The 16,548-nt window shown below is 41.1% G+C and overlaps 1 protein-coding gene across 3 annotated transcripts in view; it reads right to left on the reverse strand.

Annotated features, from left to right (window-relative positions):
- Window positions 1–16,548, reverse strand: part of chrdl2 (chordin-like 2) — a 63,934-nt gene that overhangs the window by 9,299 nt on the left and 38,087 nt on the right. For all 3 annotated transcript variants that reach the window (XM_043704964.2, XM_087991932.1, XM_043704965.2), the window contains 3 exons: window positions 12,974–13,148; window positions 8,152–8,346; window positions 5,037–5,219 (listed from right to left, as the gene is read on the reverse strand). In XM_043704964.2, coding sequence (XP_043560899.1) covers window positions 5,037–5,219; window positions 8,152–8,346; window positions 12,974–13,148 — 553 coding nt within the window. The remainder of the gene's footprint in view (window positions 1–5,036; window positions 5,220–8,151; window positions 8,347–12,973; window positions 13,149–16,548) is intronic.

A 16,548-nucleotide genomic window follows, 5' to 3' on the forward strand; every position in this document is an offset into this window, starting at 1 on the left:
AACAATACTGGTCAGAAATGGGAAAAGAGTACGAAGTCAGATGATCGGCCATGATAATACAGAATGGGTGAGCAGGCTCAAAGGGCTGAATGGCCTACTCTTGCTCCTATTTTTCTAAGCTTCTACCTCAATGGAGCCTGACCAACAAATCATTCAAGTTTCCCAAATCCCTTTTAAATTCAGACCTCGTTAACATTTAGCCAACAAAATATTGAGGAAAAATGTGACTTTGTTCCAGATTGTCAGTTTATTTCTTGGAGGAACTGTTAGGTGACAGCAAGTAAGGTTTTTTTTGGAGGACAGCTGGAGTTGCAGATGCTAAAAGGCTCAAGAAATGGCCAGCAGGAAGTTAGCAAATTGTCAAATTCAAGCAACAAACAAACCTTTATATTTTGGTAGTGGATTACAGCGCAGAAACCTGTAAAAAATCCCAACCAGTCCATGCTGGCACTTATGCTCACTCCAAGCTCCTCCTCTCTTCACTCATCCAACTTATCCATTTTCCATCTTCTTATAAGTCCATAGGACCATAAGACACAGGAGTAGATGCAGCCTGTTGAGTCCATTGAGTCTGCTCCACCATTCAATGAGATCATGGGTGATCTGACAATCCTCAATTCCATTTTCCTCCCTTTTGCCTATAACCCTGGATTCCTTACTGATTTAAAAATATGTCTATTTCAGCAGGACTGAATGATTTACTTTTCCTCCTATGGTCTTATAGTTGTATCCCAAGTTTCTGTCTTCTATTAGCCAATTCTCAATCCATGCTAACATACTACCTCTAAAACTATAGGCACTTATCTTAGTAAGTAGACTAATGTATGGTCCCTTACTAAACACCTTCTAAAACTCCAAATATATGACATCCACTGCTACCCCTTTATCTATTCTGCTTGTTAACGCCTCAAAGAATTTGAGCAAATTTGTCAGGCATGATTTCCACTTCATGAAACCATGCTGATTTTGCTTGATCATATTATAAAATACTAAATGCTCTATTATTAAATCCTATAAAATAAACGCTAACATTTTCCTAGTAATGGACATTAAGCTAACTGATCTAAAATTATCTGTTTTTTTTTTTGTCTCCTTCCCTTTTTAAATGAAGGTGTACATCAGCAGATTTCAAGTCCTCTGGGACTCTTTTAGTATCAATGGATCCCTGGAAGATTGCTACCAGAGCATCCACTATCTCTTTAGCTACTTCCTTCAATATCCAAGGATGCATCCCATCAGGTCCAAGGACTGTATCAGTCTTTCACCCCATTCGTTTCCCTGGCACTTTTTCTCCAGTGATAGCTATTGTATTTATTTCCTCCCCTCCTTTTGTCCCTTGAATATTTACTAATTTTGGAATGTTATTAGTGTATTCTAAAGTGACTGCTGATGCAAATTATTCATTTTACTCCTCAGTCATTTCATGGTTCCCCATTATTATTTCCCCACCTTCATCCTCTAAGGGACCTATGTTCACCTTGGCTTCTCTCTTTCTTTTTATATATTTAAAGAAGCTCTTGCCAATTGATTTTACTTGTAAGTTTCTCCTTCTTTATTACTTCTGACCAATTTATCTAGATTCCCCTTAAATTCATTATACCATGAGCTTTAACCACTCTCTGTGGTAGTGACCTCCACATTCTATTTCCTTTTTGGTTTCTTGATGACTATTGTATGTTGATAGCTCCCCTCAGTTTTGCTCTTCCCTTTAAGTGGAAACATTCTTTTTGTGTCTATCCAATTCATATTTTCAAAGACCTCCCTTAAGGTCATCTAGCAGGTTTCTATTTTCAAGGGAAACAGACTCAACCTATTCATTTCTCCCAATAGATATAAGCTCACATTTGTTTACACTTTTGTAAAACTTCATTGGTTTTCCGCTAACAATGCATCCCACCCTGAATCTGGTGTTATCTTCAGATTTAGAAATTGTGCTTTTGATTCCAAAAATTAAGTTATGAATATAAATTGTCACCAACCATGGAACATTGCTTGCTAACCTCTGTTACTTTCGAAGCTCCTTGGATGCTGCCTGAACTGCTGTGCTCTTCCAGCACCACTAATCCAGAATCTGGTTTCCAGCATCTGCAGTCATTGTTTTTACCCCTAAGTACATTTTATGCCTATTTCACTTTTTGTATAATGAAGGTAGCCAAGCTTCTTATTGCCATCCTCTTAAACATTACCAGTTAAACCTTGTAATGCTCAGGTAAATAGTACTGACATGTGCTTTGCATTCTCTGAGCACTTACCTTTGAAAGCAATACATTTTCATTCACTTGCCTGGATCAGCTTTCTGTCAAGATTAGAGTGGTGCTAGAAAAGCACAGTAGGCCAGGCAGTATCTGAGGAGCAAGAAAATCGACGTTTTGGGCAAAAGCCCTTCATCAGGAGACTTCTGTGGGGCCAGGGGAAGGAGGAGTGTTCTTCTACATTTTATCGAAATCTTCCAGCCTGTTCTTGTCCCTCAAAAGCTATTATTCCACCCCCTCCCCAACCACTACCATCAGGCCTCACGTGTAATATTTAGCCAATTTATTTGCTAAATTTAGACACCACTTGGAGTCAATCTTTGTGGATGTGGTGCCAATCAAACAGGCTGCTTTGTCCTGGATGGTATCAAGCTTCTTGAGTGTTATTGGAGCTGCACACTTCCATGTAAGTGAGCAATATTCAATCACAATCCTAACTTATATCTTGTAGATGAAGGACAGACTTTGGGGAGATAGAGGGGTTACTTGCTGATGGCACATCAGGTTTGCCCAAGTCAAAACTAACCACCTAAATATTCTAATGGCCCATAGTTTTGTATGCCTATTGTAAGGTATGACTCCAACCAGTGATAATTAATTTCCCCTAATTACCATTGACTCTAGTTTTGCTAGGAATTCCTGGTGCTACACTCAGTCAAATGTGGTGTTAATGTCAAGGGCGGTCATTCTCACCTCACCTCTGGAGTTAAGTTCTTTTGTCCAAGTATGAACTAAGACTCTAATGCCTGACATGGCCTTGGCAAAACCCAAACTGAGCATTAGGGAAAAAGTTATTGCTGATAAGGTGTTGCTTGATTGCAAGTTTACATCTCAATACCTCTGGTATAAGGGTTTATATCTTTATCATCTTTACAGGTAGTGAATTCCAGAAACCCAGCACCCTCACATCCACTCGAAACCTCCTACCCCTTACCTTACGTCTATGCCTCCTGGTCCCTCCACCAATGGGAAAAGTTTCATCCTGTCCCCCATCTATGCCCATCTTAATTTTATACATCTCAATCATGCCTCCCCGCCCTCAGTCTTCTCTCTCTAAGGGACATCATGATCATCTTGCCTTGTTTGCCCTGCCCAAGTACATCACCTCACACTTATTGAGAATGAATTCCATTTACCACTATCAGCCTATTTTACCAACCTATTGTAATCTCCTGTAATCTAAGGCTATCCTCCTCCCAATTTACACCCCCCCCCCAATTTTTGTATCATCTGTGAACCTACCGATCAACCCTCCTACATTCATATCTAAATCATTTATATATACCACAAATAGCAAGGGTCTAAAAACTGATCCCTGTGGGACTCCACTGGATACAGGCTTCCAGTTTCAAAAATATCCCTCAACCATCACTCCCTGCTTCCTGCCACTTAGCAAATTTTGTATAGAATTTTCCAAATTTTCTTGGTTCCCATGAGCTCTTTCCATTGCTATCAATCTCCCATGCAGGGCCTTATCAAAAGACTTGCTGTAGTGTAATTAGACTGCAGTATATGTACTACCCTGATCTAGACATCTGGTTACCTCACTGAAAATTTCTGTCAAGTTAGTCAAACATATCTCCCCTTAACAAAATCATGTTATTTATTCTAGCTTAATCCCGGCTTTCCAAGTGCAGATTAACTCTGTCCCTCAGAATTGTTTCCAATAGTTTCTTTATCACTGAGATTAAACAGACTGGCCTGTAGTCTCCTAGTTTATCTCTTTCTCCCTTCATGAGTAACAATAGCACATTGGCTGTCCTTCAACCCTCTAGTACCTCTCTTGCAGCCAGAGAGGGATTGAATGCTAATGCCAATGCCCTGCTATTTTCTGCTCACCCAACAGCCTGGGATACCTTTCATCTGGCTTTGAGATTTAGCGTGGAACAAATGATACTTGTCACTTGTCAGCCCAAATCTAGATATTGTCCAGGGCTTGCTGCATTTACACATGGACTGCTTCAGTATCTAAGAAGAAATGAAAGATGCTGAATATTGAGCAATCATCAGCAAAAATCTCCACTTCTGACTTTATGATGGAGAGAAGGTCATTCACAAAGTAGATGAAGATAGTTGGGCCTAAGAAACTGCCCTGAGGAACTCCTGCAGAGATGTCCTGGAGTTGAGATGACCCATCTCCAACAACCAGAAACATCTTCCTATTGTCAGGTATGACTCCAACCAGTGATAATTAATTTCCCCTAATTACCATTGACTCTAGTTTTGCTAGGAATTCCTGGTGCTACACTCAGTCAAATGTGGTGTTAATGTCAAGGGTGGTCATTCTCACCTCACCTCTGGAGTTAAGTTCTTTTGTCCAAGTATGACCTAAGACTCTAATGCCTGTCATGACCCTGGCAAAACCTAAACTGAGCATTAGGGAGAAGGTTATTACTGATAAGGTGTTGCTTGATCACAAAATTTATGGCACCTTCCACTTAAATGTCCCTTTAATGATAATCAAGAGTAGGCCTGTAATTTGCATGGTTGGATCTGGCCTGCTTTTTATCACAGGACATAGCTTGGCGATTTCCTATATTACTGAATTGATGCCAGTGTTCTAGCTTTACTGGAATATCCTGGCTAGGGGTGTGGCAAGTTCAGGTGTACGTCTCATAAGTACTATTACTGGAATATTCTTGGAGTCCAAAGTCTTTGCCGTATCCAGTGGCTTCAGACAGATGGGTAAATAAGCAGATAACTAGATAAAATGAATTGAATAAGAGTGAAGGCAATATTTTAGCACAAGTAACAATTATTAACATTGTGGTGCATAAAACTCACCTTTTACTAGAGGCCAGACATGGATTTCTACATCTGGAAGATTATCAATCTCTATAGCAATTTTCTTGCTGTTTTTCTGAGAATCTGTTTCCTGGGTCAAGAGTGATTCATAAACGAGAACAGTCTCTTCATCGCATCCTACTTCCTTACTGCCATCTTGTGAAAAGTCTGGTACTTCTGGTGCTGTGGAATGAAAATGTGTCTTTAATTATAGCATTGGCTGTCAGCCCTAGTTTTATTTTCCCTGAAAAATATCTGACAGCTAAATCCTAAATGCTACTTGATTGAAATTAGTAGCGTTATCCAAATGACGTTAGATCAGATGAGCAAGTATAGACTATTCCATCCATCAAAACTGCTCCACAATCAGTGCTGATCTGATTGTGCTTAACATGACTTTCATGCCTATTGCCCATAACCTAATTCCCATGTCAATCAAAAATCTAACTATCTTAGCCTTGAGCACATTCAATAGCTAGCCTCCAGTACTCTCTGTGGATGAGAATTCCAAAGACTAACTATGCACTGAGAAACAAAAATCCTCCTCTTAAATGGGATATCCCTTATCTTTAACCATATTTCCTAGTCCTAGATTCCTCCAGAGGATGAAACATTCTCTCAAAATCTTCCCTCAGAGTTTTATACTTTTCAATAACATCACCACTTATTTTTCTAAACTCCGTTGAGTATAGTCTGATCTGCTTGTTCTCAGAAGATAACTCCTGCGTCCCAGAGGTCAGACTAGGGAATCTTTTCTGAACCGCTTCTAATGCAATTCCTTATGTAAGGAGTCCACAACGTCACACAGTATATTAGTGCAGTCTCAGTAGTGCCTGGTATAGATGCAGCAAGGCTTCCCTATATTTACATCTTCAGACTTTCTGTTCTTGCCAAAGTGGGTAACCTCAAATTTTCTCACATTATATCCCTTTTGCCAATATTCTTCCTACTCACTGAATCTATCAATATCCCATTCTAGATTCTTTGTATCTTCCTCACAATTTGTTTCAGTACCTATTTCTGGGTCACCTGCAAATTTAGCTATTACATTGTCAGTACTTTCATCAAAGTTATTAAAAGAGATAGCAAATAGTTAAGGCATCCCGCACTGATATCTGTCACCAGTTACAGTAGATCGTTGGTGACTCAGTTGATAAGTAAAATGTATTCAGTTACACTAAGGCAACAGATTATGAAAATTCTGGAAATTCCTATTAGTAGGGCTCTACCATTAGACACAAGACTGTGGTACTGAAAAAGCACAGCAGGTCAGGCAGCATCCGAGGAGCAGGAGAATCGACATTTCGGGCATAAGCCCTTCATCAGAAAAGAGACTTGTGGATCAGGGCTGAGAGATAAATAGGAGGGGGTGGAGTTTGGGGGAAGGTAGCTCAGAAAGCGATAGTTGGATGAAGGTGAGGGAGAAGGTGATTGGTCAGAGGGGGGAGTGATGGACAGGTCCGGAGGGTGGTGCCGAGTTGGAGGCTTGGGACTGAGATAACGTTGGGGAAGGGGAAATGAGGAAGCTGTTTAAATCCACATTTATCCCGTGTGGTTACAGGATCCCAAGGCATTCCTCCTCCAGGTGTCAGGTGGTAACAGTTTGGCGGTGGAGGAGGCCCAGGACCTGCACGGTCTTGATGGAGTGAGTGGGGGAGTTGAAGTGTTCAACCACGGGGCGGTGAGGTTGGTGTGTGCGGGTGTCCCAGAGGTGTTCTCTCAAATGATCCGCAAGAAGGTATCCTGCCTCCCCAATGTAGAGGAGACCACATCGGTGCAACAGATGCAGTAGATGACATTGGTAGAGGTACAGGTAAATTTCTGATGGATGTGGAAGGATCCCTTGGGGCCTTGGATGGAGGTGAGGGAGTGGTGCGAGCACAGGTTTTGCACTTCCTGCGGTCGCAGGGAAAGGTGTCAGAAGTAGGGTGTGGGCGGGTGGCGGGTATGGACCTGATGAGGGAGTCATGGACGGTATAGTCTTTACGGAATCCTGATAGGGGTGGGGAGGAAAATATGTCTCTGGTGGTGGGGTCTGTTTGGAGGTGGCAGAAGTGGCGGAGCATGGTGCGTTGTATACGGAGGTTTGTGGAGTGGAAGGTGAGGACCAGGGGGGTTCTGTCCTTGCTCCATTGGGAAGGGTGGGGTTCAAGGGCAGCGGTGCATGAAGTGGAGGAGATGCACTGGAGGGCATCGTCAACCATGTGGGAAGGCAAGTTGCGATCGTGGAAGAAGGAGGCCATCTGGGACTTTTTGAGGTGGAATAGGTCATCCTGGGAACATATGCAATGGAGGCGGAGGAATTGAGAATAAGGGATGGCGTTTCTACAGGAGGTAGGGTGGGAGGAGGTGTAGTCTAGGTAGCTGTGGGAGTTGGTGGGCTTGTAGTATATGTCTGTGATTACTCGATCGCCAGAGATGGTGATGAAGAGGATCAGGAAGGGGAAGGAGGTTTCCGAGATGGTCCAGGTGAATTTGAGGTCGGGGTGGAAGGTGTTAGTTAAGTTGATGAACTGTTCAACCTCCTCATGGGAGCACGAGGTGGTGCTAATACAGTCATCGATGTAGCGTAGGAACAGATGGGGTGTGGTGATGAACTGATGAAGGGCTTATGCCTGACCAGCTGTACTTTTCCAACACCACACTCTCGACTCTGATCTCCAGCATCTGCAGTCCTCACTTTGTCATTTAGGATTTCCTTCCCAATGAATAATCAGCAAGTTATTTTGGAAATAACATGTAAAAATGTTATTTAAGGACAGAATGTTTTGATGCCATCCTTAGAAATTGCTTTCTGACACTCTCTGTATACATTCACAAAATAACATTAACTACTAAAGCCATGAAAATACACACTAGCATGATCTAGAGTTATACAAGAGGCAGAAGAACGGGAATTAAAAACATAATAAAATGGAATTGTTAGTTTCAATTGAAAAGAGCTATTGCAGTCTTGAGATTTTAAAAATTGTCTTAAGAGACAATGTGCAAATTCAAAGCAACTATTTATTTATTTGAGCTGTATTGCTATAATACAAGACTGTCAAATCTAATCCTCTCCAAATTTCTAAACATGATTAGCTTTCAATTAGAGCTTAGATGAAAACATCTCTACCTGGACAAACTTTGCAACATTTTCCGTTGATTTTCTGTGGGTATTTACATGGGTAGGGATCTGGACAATGGATCTTCTTACACTCCTGTTTGCTTATGTTACAAGTACACAGCACACATTCCATTAGTCCAAATAGACGCAAGACTGGATGCCAGGATTCTCCATGAGAGTAGGTTTTCCCATTTGAAACACAAACTGAGGATGCAAGAAAAAGAAGCTTAATCTTCTGAATAGCAATTGATTGTCTTACACGGTGCTCTATAAGTTTCTAACTAAATGTTAATTTGCATTAACATTGGCATCTGCACAATAAAATAATTTTCTGTATTTCCTGGTATATTTTCAAATTAAATATACACTCTAAAATTAATGTGATTCAATTATTCAAGCCAGTAGATTTTTCCCACATTTTGGAGATCTGACTGCTCATAATTTATAGGGATTATTCTTACTGCAACTCTGTCCTCTACTTTTTCACAGGCAAACATTACTATAATCAAAAATAGGAGTAAATGCAAAGATTAAAGTTTTAAATTTGAGGTAAATGGGTGAAATTCTGCCTAATCCCAGTCTGTTTGATTCAATTAGTAGGATTTTGCTAGTCAGTGCTTAACTGGTCATGTAGATTTAGTTGACAAAACAATGTAAAAGTTGACTTACATTCAATGTGAATAAATTGTGCCAGTAAATTGCATGGTTTCAGCCAGTTAAATTTCAGTAATACCTTTGCACATACCTTGGTTCCATGCCAACCTGCATCTAAATCCCAATAAATGTGTCACCATGGGGGAGCGAGCATTATCAAGCAAGAGGAAATTCCACATATTGATTTTTCAGTAGTTTGGTTTGGAGTCTATTAAACATGCTAATGTGTTTCTGTGCATGTCAGACATATGGCTGGCCAGAAACAAATCATATAGTTTTCTTCAGAATAGGATAATTACAATGACTGCATTATTTTAGTCTTTCAGTGACAGATATAACCCTAACAGCTACAGTGAGTGTACTTAGACCACATTGACTGCAGTGGTTCAAGAATGTGACTCACCATCACCTCTTCAACTGGAGTAGACAATTGATACCAGCCTCATCAATGACATATATAAACCATGAATAAGTGACAATGATCTCTGAATTAATTTTACAAACAAGGGCATTGTTGACAAACAAGGGCATATATTAATGTGGCTCCATTCCATTAGTAGTTGGCAGTCTGAACTGTATTCAATATAGTTCTGACATAACTAGACCCCAAGAGTTAGCTGACACAAGTCCTGAATCAGTCGACCAAACATAATAAATTGATTTATATTGTTTTTAACAGGTAGAAAGAATTGACACAGATTGAGAATCAATTAGCTTTACAAGACATCAATCAAATAAACAAAAAGCTGAATCTTACTTTTTTGGGTAAGTGTTTGTTTTCTTGAACGTTTGGAGGATTTTTTTTGCCACAGGGCCCACTGAGGTTTCCCACCAGATCTTACCAGACTCATTTCATTTGCTATCCTGCCCCTATACTGCCCTTTTGCCCACCTTGAGGCCCATCTTACCATGCTCTGTTCCCAGAACAAATCACTACTCAACCAAATTGCTGAAAGACCAGTATTCCTGGTACCAGTACCAGTACCATCTTTAAAAGGCCACTGTGCACCCAATGGTAATCTGCCATTGCTTCCTCACCAGCAATGTAAGGGCACACCAGCCACTGCTCATAGCACATAGGCTAACACTCCCTCAGACATACAACCCCATTCTCTCACTCTAGTCTCTGATTAGCCACCACAGCATACTGTAGCTACATCCCACCTAAATACCCTCTCAAGGTCATCATACTCTGTCCCTAATTCCCAATGCAGATTTGCAGCTTGTCATTGTCCAATAAGGAACCATCATATGGCAAACAAGTGGATAACCCCATACATAAGTTTTTATTTACAGATAGCAAATTCAAACACAAACAGAATGAATACAGGCTGCAGTTCAACCCCACAATGCAAACCAAATACTGGCATTGATGGTGACCATTTCGCATGCTGAACACTGTCGTGGATAAGAAGACTTCCTCCTTCCCAATATCCTCATCGCCCTCCTCAGAAACCTGCTTCCATTCTCCCAGCTCCTCAGCATTTGCGCATCACCTTGTTGCCTACTCCAATTGTGTTCCAAGAGCAAAACACATCAGGATGTTGCAGCACACTATGTAAAATATACATTAGAGAACCCCCAAGACTGGTTCAAACAGTATCTTCAGCAGCCCTATCATCTGTCCCACCACAGCCTTGGTCATAGCATGTATGCAAACCTGGTTGAAGGTGCCATGCCAGCTGAATGACCAACACATCATATTAGAAAGGGAGTGCCTGCTGTCTGATGCTTTTCCCATTCTAGACCTACATCAATCATTCAATTTGTTATTACGTTCAGTAAAGTCCACTGTCATACTTACATGACATATGATGAAGTGATGTTCCCCTCCTCCCACAGCACCTTTGAAGGTTTCAGCAGTTTAACCTTTTGGACAGCAGTCGTCTCGTTTTAAGTCATTGCCACTAACTGGTGCATCCTTGTGATACCAATGTTAATTTTGCAAGCACCAATGACATGGTACAAATTATCTTTGACCAGCATTTGAACCTAAGTACATTCACTCTGTGCATTGCAAATAGGTGAGGAATGCTTGGAAATTAAATAAACTAAAGCTTGCAAATAGCTGCTTCAAGTATTTTCCCCTTCAATGTCCTAGCATGCAGTGGATATGGATCCTGCACTTTTCCCTTTCAAATTGACAGCAACTCTGCCCACTCTGGTGTTGTGTCAGACATTTTCCAGTTATTGCTAGCATCTAGAGAATGACAAATGATGGTAGGGAATGCAACTTGCGGTAGACCCCATCAGTACTGGGCTGAGCTTGTTGCCAGGCACCCTTCCAACACACTCGATGCTACCATTTTCCCTTTTAACTAGCATGACCCTGACAGCCCATTTCCATCCATTCATCCCATGTGGAGACCCACCACTTTGATCTTTGCTTCCAATTGACCCTCAACTGAGCCCCCATTACATTATAATGATGCCAAACCTGGTTGTTGATATAATGATGGTTACTGCCATTAATTCCCCTCTCATGGACCTACCATGCCCTCCAATGCTGTTCCACCCCACTCCCCCCCAATTCTACCTTAAGCTTTCCCACTGTCACCATCCTTGTCTCAAGCTCAACACATGCCTCTGTTTTTCAAATCCCAAACTTGACTTTCCCACCCTCTTTTAGTCAGTGAACCACATTTGCCTTTGCAGCCCACCTTTGTATCTTCCTCAACAACAATGCACAGACCCATAGTTGTCCTAACAGTCTTTACTGCAGACCTCTGACCAACGTCAACAAGTAATTTAGCCACAGACCATTGCCTTGCCGCTCCCTGACTGATGGTATGTGATTTCGCCTGACAACTCGTGATGGCTTTACAGGACTAACCATCGCCCACTCCCCAAACTGTGGTCAGACCGGCCTCCTGACCATGACTGACCCAAGTGGCCACACCCCTGGACTCTGTGCGGACTGTGCCCATGACTGACAGTGGCAGGACCACTATTGACTAAATCCTCCACTTGACTAGACTGAGGACTAGTCCTCACTCACTTTGCAATATAGCCATTTAGTTGAATAAACATGCAATGTGTTTGCTGTGCAGGCAACTGGCAAATGCAGTGGGTGTTAGATTGACATCTCAGTGTACTGTACAACAGCAAGGCTCTGCTGGATAGATCCTTACTGACAAACAGAATAAGCAGTCTGTCTGTGCATCTGCGCAAAAGAACATGTCAATATGGCAGTACTGATAGCCCTCAGGCAGGCAGGCATGGCATGGTAAGGCATGAATGCTGTCAGCATACAGACAGATGTTAAGTGAGAAAGTGCAAAGAGAATAAGTGAGCAGGCCTTCGATGCAGGGTGGTCAGCAAGATTAAATTTAATAATGAACAATGAGTCAGATTTAGTTAACAGCCTAATGGTAAGTGAACATTAATCATAGAGCAATCATTATAATCAAGGCTGTGCTTGAAATATTTCACATTACTTATGACATCAAGGGATGTGGCAATAGCACGGGAATATGGCCTTGAGGTAGGTGCTGAGCCATGACCTAGAATAGCACAGAAAGCTCGAGGAGGTTAATGACCTACTCCTGCTCCTATGTTTCGAATATGATCAAGCTCAAAACAATTTATCCAATGGAGAAACATGACACAGCTACAAAAAGCAAACATTTTCAAAAGGTTTATGGCATAGGCACTCGGTATGGGTGAGAATTAAAAGTCAGGGTCCCAGAGGTGGTATTAAAGTCCCAACACCTCTTGAAAAGCTTTGACTTTTGCAAGGTCCAACAAGGGGATGGAGTGTGTAATGCAATGGCTGAAAAGCAGTGGCCATCACACTCATGCCATATTTCAGCATTTAGATTACAATTACTAAACTGTTTTCCAGTGAGCACTAACGGCCTTGTGCTATTTAGTGTGCAGGGTTTGGGTTTACCATAGGGACCATGTCATTCTCTTTTTGAAGGTTTCCTGAATATCCTATAGGGTTTGGAAAGAGCTTGCTAATATCTTTTTATGAAGTTGGACACTTTTTTCATCTTCCTCCTCAGGATCTTACATTGCTAATGTTGAAGTATTAAGACTGAATCATATAATTAATAGAATTAGCATTGATGGTCCTTTTAGTTGTTTCTCACTTACCAACATATGTTGACTTCAATTAAAAACATCAATAATGCAAAAACAATTGCTTAGCACTTAACTTGTGAAATTTTATTACCTCTGCCATGTCTGTGCTTATTGTCAATCACTATTTGCACAATAGTACCAGACCCTTGTTGCGGATCTGTTAGCAAGCCTTGATGAATCCTCGAGTTGGAAATTCTGGGTAAATTGGCAATAGAGCTTGCAGAACCTCCCCATGATTCGTATTGAGTCCGCTGGTATGAATGTCTCTATTTGAACAAAGTTAGAATGCCATTAATTCAAATGTGCATGTTGTCCTGAAACACCAAATAAAGTGTTCTGATTTTACATATTACATTCTGCTCCAAGTGTGAAGCAACAATTTCTTCCTAGTATCATTATTAAGTTTTCAACATTACAATATTCCCTCAAAATCATGCTCTTTGCACAATGGATTTTCAATGGCCAATGACTGGCCGTGTGTTACCTGGCAAGTGTTACTATTTCAAGTTTTTTGTGACATGTGTTTTCTGCTTCTACTGATCATGAGATTTTGCTGAAATATGGCATGAATGTGACATCAAAGCCTCACTTTTGACTGAGTGGCATCATGGAGCCCTCGTAAAACAAGGGTTAAGGGGAATCAGGGGAAATCCTCTCCACTAGTTGAGTCATACTTATCACAAAGTATAATGGCTGTGGTTGATTGAGGTCAATCTCAGCTCTAGTAGAGCTCTGCAGGAGTTCTTCAGTGCAGTGTCCTACACCCAAACAGCTTCAGCTGCTTCATCACTGACCTTCCCTCCATCACAAGGGTAGAATTGGGATGCTCGCTGATAATTGTAAAATGTTCAGCACTGTTTGTGCCTCTTTGAATACTGGAGCAATCCAGACCAAATGCAGCAAGACCTGGACTGTATCCAGGTTTGGGCTGAATAAACTGACAAGTAGTATTTAAGACATGTAAGACACATTGAGCATCTCCAAGAAGAGAGAATCGAACCATAATCCCATAACATTTAATAGAATTGTTATCACTGAAACTCCCACTATAATTATCCTGGAGCCACCCTTAATCAGAAACTGAACTGGTTGAGCTATATCAATGTTGTGGCTACAAAACATAGGAATCCTGCAGTGGATATCTCACTCCATGTTACCCAAAGCCTTTCCTCCACCAGCAAGATGACTGATGAGGGCAGAGCAGTGGATGTGAGCTATATGGCAAGGCGTTCAAAAAGGTTCTCCATGGGGGACAGTTAGCAAGGTTAGATCACATGGAATACAGGAAAAACTAGCCATTTGGATACAGAACTGCTTGAAGGAAGAAGACAGAGGGTGGTGGTGGAGGGTTGTTTTTCAGACTGAAGGCCTGTGACCATTGGAGTGCCACAAGGATTGGTGCTGGGTCTACTACTTTTCATCATTTAAATAAATGATTTGGATATGAATATTAGAGGTATAGTTAGTGAGTTTGCAGATGATACCAAAGTTACAGGTGTAGTGGACAGTGAAGAGGGTTACCTCAGATTACAACAGGATCTTGATCAGATGGGCCATTGGGCTGAGGAGTGGCAGATGGAGTTTAATTTAGATAATTGTGAGGTGCTGCATTTTGGAAAAGTAAATCTTAGCAGGACGTATACACTTAATGGTAAGGTCCTTGGGAGTGTTGCTAAACAAAGAGACCTTGGAGCGCTAGTTCACTTGAAAGCTCCTTGAAAGTTGCAGGTAGATAGTATAGTGAAGAAGGTATTTGGTATGCTTTCCTTTATTGGTTAGGGCATTGAGTATAAGGGTTGGGAGGTCATGTTGTGGGTATACAGGATGTTGCTTAGGCCACTTTTGGAATATTGTGTGCAATTTTGCCTCCTTCCTACTGGAAGGATGTTGTGAAACTTGAAAGGGTTCAGAAACGATTTACAACAATGTTGTCAGAGTTGGAGGATATGAGCTATACAGAGAGGTTGAATAGGCTGGGGCTGTTTTCCCTGGAGCATCATAGGTTGAGGGGTGACCTTATAGAGGTTTATAAAATCAATTATAGAGGTTTATACTATCACCTGATGAAGGAGCGTCGCTCCGAAAGCTAGTGTACTTCCAATTAAACCCGTTGGACTATAACCTGGTGTTGTGTGATTTTTTAACTTTGTACACCCCAGTCCAACACCGGCATCTCCAAATTATAAAATCATGAGGGGCATGGATAGGATGAATGGAAAAGGTCTTTTCCTTGGGGTTGGGGATTCCAGAACTAGAGAGCTTAGGTTTCGGGTGAGAGGGGCGAGATATAAAAGGGACCTAAGAGCCAACATTTTCACACAGAAGGTGGTGCGTGCATGGAATGAGCTGCCAGAGGAAGTGCTGGAGGCTGGTACAATTGCAACTTTTAAAAGGCATCTGGATGAGTATATGAATTGGAAGGGTTTAGAGGGCCAAGTGCTGGCAAATGGAACTAGATTAGGTTGGGATACCTGATCGGCATGGACAAGTTGGACTGAAGGGTCTATTTCAATGCTGTACATCACTATGATTCTATGACTCTGAATCAGCAGTGGGATGAAATGCTCCCCACTTGCCTGGATCAGTGCAGCTCCAGTAACATTCAAGAAACTTGACACCATCAATGACAAAACAGCCAGCCTGATTGATGCTAAATCAACAAACATTCATCCCTTTTGCCACCTGCACTCAGTAGCTTGTTCATTTACAAGGTACCCTGCAGAAATCCAACAAATAATATCCAAACAGACAGCAAGAGCCTCTCTAAATGTATAAAAAGCAAGAGACAGGAAAAAGTAAATATAGTCCCCTTGAAGAACGTGTCTGGGGAAATAACAATGTAGAACAAGGAAAGGCAGTGGAGTTGAACAAACACTTCAGTGCAATAAGCATCAGTCTTCATAATAGAGTACACTAATAAGATTCCAAAATGATAAATAATGAAAGGACAAAAGGAGAAAAGGAAATAAATACAATAACTATCACCAGAGAAAGAGTGGGTGGGAAAATAATGGGGCTAAAGATGAATAAAACCCTTGGACTTAGTGGAATGCATCCCATATTTTAAACATAGCTACAGAAATCATGGATATATTGGTAGCAATTTTTCAAGAAACCTCAGATTCTGGAAAGCTACCACAGGATTGGACAACTTCCAATATAATACCTTTGTTTAAAAAGGAAAGTTTTTTAAAATAAATTAACTAAATAGGCCAGTTGGCTTAACATCTGTTATTGGGAAATGTTAAGAGTTTATTTTAAAGAATGTCATAGCAGAGCATTTAGATGTACAAGCAGAGCCAGCATGGCTTCACAAAGGGAAAATCATGCCAAAAAATTCTTAGAATTGGAGGTGACAAGCAAGATAAATAAAGGGGAAGCAGTGGATGTAATATATTTGGATTTCTGTCAGGTTACTTGATAATATGGTGCTCACAGTGATGGAGATGGTATATCAGCATGGATACAGGATTCACCAACTAAAAGAAGAAAATGAGTTGGCATACGTTGCGGGGTGGGTGAGGGGATATTTTCAGGATGGCAACCTGTAACTACTGGAGTGCAACAGAAATCAACATTGAGGCCACAATTATGTACATGTATATTATTAACTTGGATGAGAAAAGTGGATACAATACAACCAAGTTTGTACTCGGCACAAAAATA

This window comes from Chiloscyllium plagiosum, unplaced genomic scaffold (assembly GCF_037043375.1).
Source record: "Chiloscyllium plagiosum isolate Xiang-an unplaced genomic scaffold, Cpla_swu_hap1 HiC_scaffold_11, whole genome shotgun sequence".
NCBI classification, from domain to species: Eukaryota; Metazoa; Chordata; class Chondrichthyes; order Orectolobiformes; family Hemiscylliidae; genus Chiloscyllium; species Chiloscyllium plagiosum.